Source organism: Juglans microcarpa x Juglans regia, chromosome 5D, assembly GCF_004785595.1.
Source record: "Juglans microcarpa x Juglans regia isolate MS1-56 chromosome 5D, Jm3101_v1.0, whole genome shotgun sequence".
NCBI classification, from domain to species: domain Eukaryota; kingdom Viridiplantae; phylum Streptophyta; class Magnoliopsida; order Fagales; family Juglandaceae; genus Juglans; species Juglans microcarpa x Juglans regia.
Window position 1 is genome coordinate 35,788,271 of NC_054602.1, and position 3,498 is coordinate 35,791,768.

At 40.7% G+C, this 3,498-nt stretch overlaps 1 protein-coding gene across 1 annotated transcript; it reads left to right on the plus strand.

Moving 5' to 3' along the window:
* The first annotated feature begins 1,615 nt into the window (after positions 1 to 1,615).
* On the plus strand, positions 1,616 to 3,125 carry LOC121266224 (protein LURP-one-related 8). The gene is made up of 2 exons (XM_041169995.1): positions 1,616 to 2,040; positions 2,139 to 3,125. The coding sequence occupies exons 1-2, from the start codon at positions 1,783 to 1,785 to the stop codon at positions 2,553 to 2,555; spliced, it is 675 nt and encodes a 224-aa protein (XP_041025929.1). The 5' UTR covers positions 1,616 to 1,782; the 3' UTR covers positions 2,556 to 3,125.
* Positions 3,126 to 3,498: the final 373 nt, after the last annotated feature.

Here is a 3,498-nt window from a genome sequence, read left to right on the forward strand (position 1 = left end):
ATTCATCCACTGAAGAATTTGTCCCTATTTTTTTGGTCATCTCTTCATATTTGTACATGAAATTGTGCAGGTCATGGTGCAACTTCTCATTTCATCATTTTCTTGAGGAGGTCGGCCAGCTCTAGCGTTATGTGCTTCCATCTCGACCCTACCGGCTTGGCTAGGCGTTGTGTCCCCTCATGATGGCCCCTTTTTCGCCTTGAGGATCTCGTTCTCCTTTCGTAGTGAGTCTACCTCGGCAATGAGTTTTTTTACTATTCCCTCCATTTCCGTGAGCCTTCCCTCCATGTTTCACGACATCACTTCCTGGTGTCTGGTTGCTTGAGATCGAGTGGTGGTGGGCATGTGAAAAACACGCTGGTTGTAGGACAAGTAGAGATAAACTGTTATGGATGTGTTTCACAGCTTTACACACACGATCACCTGCAACCATAGAGTTGTGTAGCATGGGGGTTCTAGGGAACACCGTCGATGGCTAAGTCAATGATCACAATGAGAATCTCATTTTCTACAAATGAATTAGATGATCTTCACATACCTGGGTGATATGTACATATAAAGCCCCTGAGATTTCTATTGCCATGCGATAGCGGGCTCATCTGTTATTTGAAATTCAAGTCTCGGGATGTAGGACTTAGCCAAATCCAAATGATCGGATAACTCTCATTGTCTGAGAGACTCTCAATTAGTTATTACTTCAACGGTTAGGATGGATTGGGCTCTCAGGGAATTGGGTTATTAGCCTGAGTTGTAGTCCAGGCCCATGAAGCAGCCCAATAGGCCTCGAAGTGGTATTTAGCCCCTTCCACGCATGGTCACAACCCTTTCAGCATCCGCATAGCAATTGAATTAGCAATTGGCAACCTTATTCACAATTGTGTTTTAATATGACTATATTTTAATAAAATAATAATTTTTTATAAATTATTTTATAAAAGTGGCATTGAAAAGGGTTACGTAAATGAAAGTGTGTTTATCTACTTTCTTAAAAAAAAAACAGAAAAACAGTTTGAGAAATGAAGTACACGTTGCAGAGGGGGGCACTATTTGCTTATTCTGTTCGTGGAATGAAAACAAACGGAGTAGTGATGCCATGTATTACTTAATTGAAACTGTTAATTTATGTTATCTATCCGTGACCATGTCCCGCATTACATATACTATTTAATATAAAATAACAAGGACAAAGACAAAGTCAGGGGTCCGACAATTCGATAAGGTGGACCACAGAGGGAGTCGCACAAACCGCCCAAACCAATCAGATAGCTATTTGCTCAATTTATTAATATGCAATACAATTCACGAATAAAACTAGTAAAAGAAGGATAGAAATATCTTGGGCGCGGACCGGCCGCGAAATGGTCCTCAGCCACACAAATCTTTAATCTACTTATTTTAATAGGTCTTAATGATTTTTATCAGCCTTGGAAGTAAAGACAGTGGGGGAGGCTGAATGATTGTGATTTGTAATCAATTTTTTTTTTAAGCAATTAAAATTCCTTATCAATATCACGTCAAGGACATTACCCACCACCCATAAGTCTTCCTCTTTACCAAAATAAAGTGCTGTCTATCGTATGGGGGCGCATTAGCCTATTTCAACTTTTCAAGTGTCGCTTAACGTTTGTTGCCGTAGGGTATTTAACAGAAGATATAAAAATATGTTCGAAAAAAGGTATATAAATATGTTCCTGGAAGGGCGATTAGGCAAGTTGCCTTGGGAACCTCGAAGAGCAAATTAAAACATCGTTTTTATCATCTCCCTCCGTCACTCCCACTAGAATGACAAGAGTATACCCCAGCAACGTAGCCGAGAGGCTCGAAACCACCACCACCTCATCGTCTCCCGCCAGAAGCAACGACAGCGCGGCAATTCTAACGGTTTGGAAGAAGTCTCTACTGTTCAACTGTAATGGATTTACGGTATTTGACGGCAAGGGAAATCTGGTTTTTAGAGTAGATAACTATGTGGCAGGTAATAAGGGCGAGATCGTTCTCATGGATGCTACCGGCAAACCCATGCTTACCATCCGCCGCAAGGCATGTATCTCTCTCTCTCTCTCTCTCTCTCTCAACAGTAACTGATTGGATCTTGGCTGATCGGATATATTTATATATATGATGTGTATGATCATCAGATCAGGTTGAGCCTAGGAGACAACTGGCTGGTGTATGATGGAGAGTCGGCAGTCAATCCTCTATTTCTGGCAAGGAAGAACGTGAATATCCTCAACACTAGGTACTTGGCTAGCGTCAGTTTAGGAACTGGTGGGAGTGGCTCATCATCATTGTCCTCGTTATCGAGCAGCGGCGACGGCAAGAACGTGCTTTATGAGATCGAGGGTTGTTTTGCACAAAGATGCTGCGTGGTGTTGGACAAAAAGAGGAGACGGGTAGCGGAGATCAAGCCGAAGGAGCCAGTGGGAGAAGTAGCCTTTGGACTGGATGTGTTCCGCCTTATCGTACAGCCCGAAATCGACGCACCGCTCGCTATGGCACTTGTCATCATTCTCGATCAGATGTTCGGATCTTCTAGACGCCTAATGTCCAAATAATTACCGTGCTATCGATCTCCCTGGCTCGCTCACTTCCTCGTTAACTAATCATATATTCCACCGCAACGGATTGGATCGACGAAGAACATTCTTTCCCCAATCAAACCGATCGATCATCCTTCACCATCACTTGTACGTACTAACTGTTACCCTCACCAACCGCTCTACCGCAGCACCATCTCCACCTCATGTAAGCCCCGTTTTTCGTGTTGCTCTTTTTCCCCCCCTTCTCTCTTTGTTGCATGGATATAATACATCTTCCCAGCCCCTTCTTTGCCTTTTTGGGTTATCTCCCACTTTCCCTGAAGAAACTCCTTTTCTTCCTTTAATTTTGTTTTTCTTTAAAATAATCGTAGGAGCTTGGTTTTTCCTTTTATATATACAAAAAAAAAAAAAAAAAAAAAATGCCCCAAGTGGGATCATGTGCCGCAGATTCTGGAAACGTAGGAGCTTTGTGATTATTTCTCTTCATGTCAATTTCTGTCTGGATCAAAGTCTTGGAATTATATGCGAACCGGTTGTTAATTGGAAATTTCATCAGTGTTATTTATTTTTTATTTTTTTATCAAACATCAGTGTTATTTTAAGACTGTGTTTGTATGTTGAGATGAACTTATCTGAGTTTAGTTATTTATAAATAGTAGTGAGTTGAGTAGTGAAGGGAATTATGTAAGGCTCATCTAAACTGACTTTAAAACTAGTACTGTGTTCGAATATTAAGATGAGTTTGATACTTTTTATAAGAAATTGAAAAAGGTTGTGGGTCCCACATATAAATATGTTTTAAGTTGAAAAAAGTTGTAGATCCCAGTGTAAAAAGTTTTCAGTTGAGATGAGTTTATTAATTTGAGAATTGAGTGTTTGGATGTTAAACTCAACTTATAGTTAGACTGTACTTAGTTGAGCTCAGCTGAGTTTGAAAACCAAACGCAACCTGTCTTAA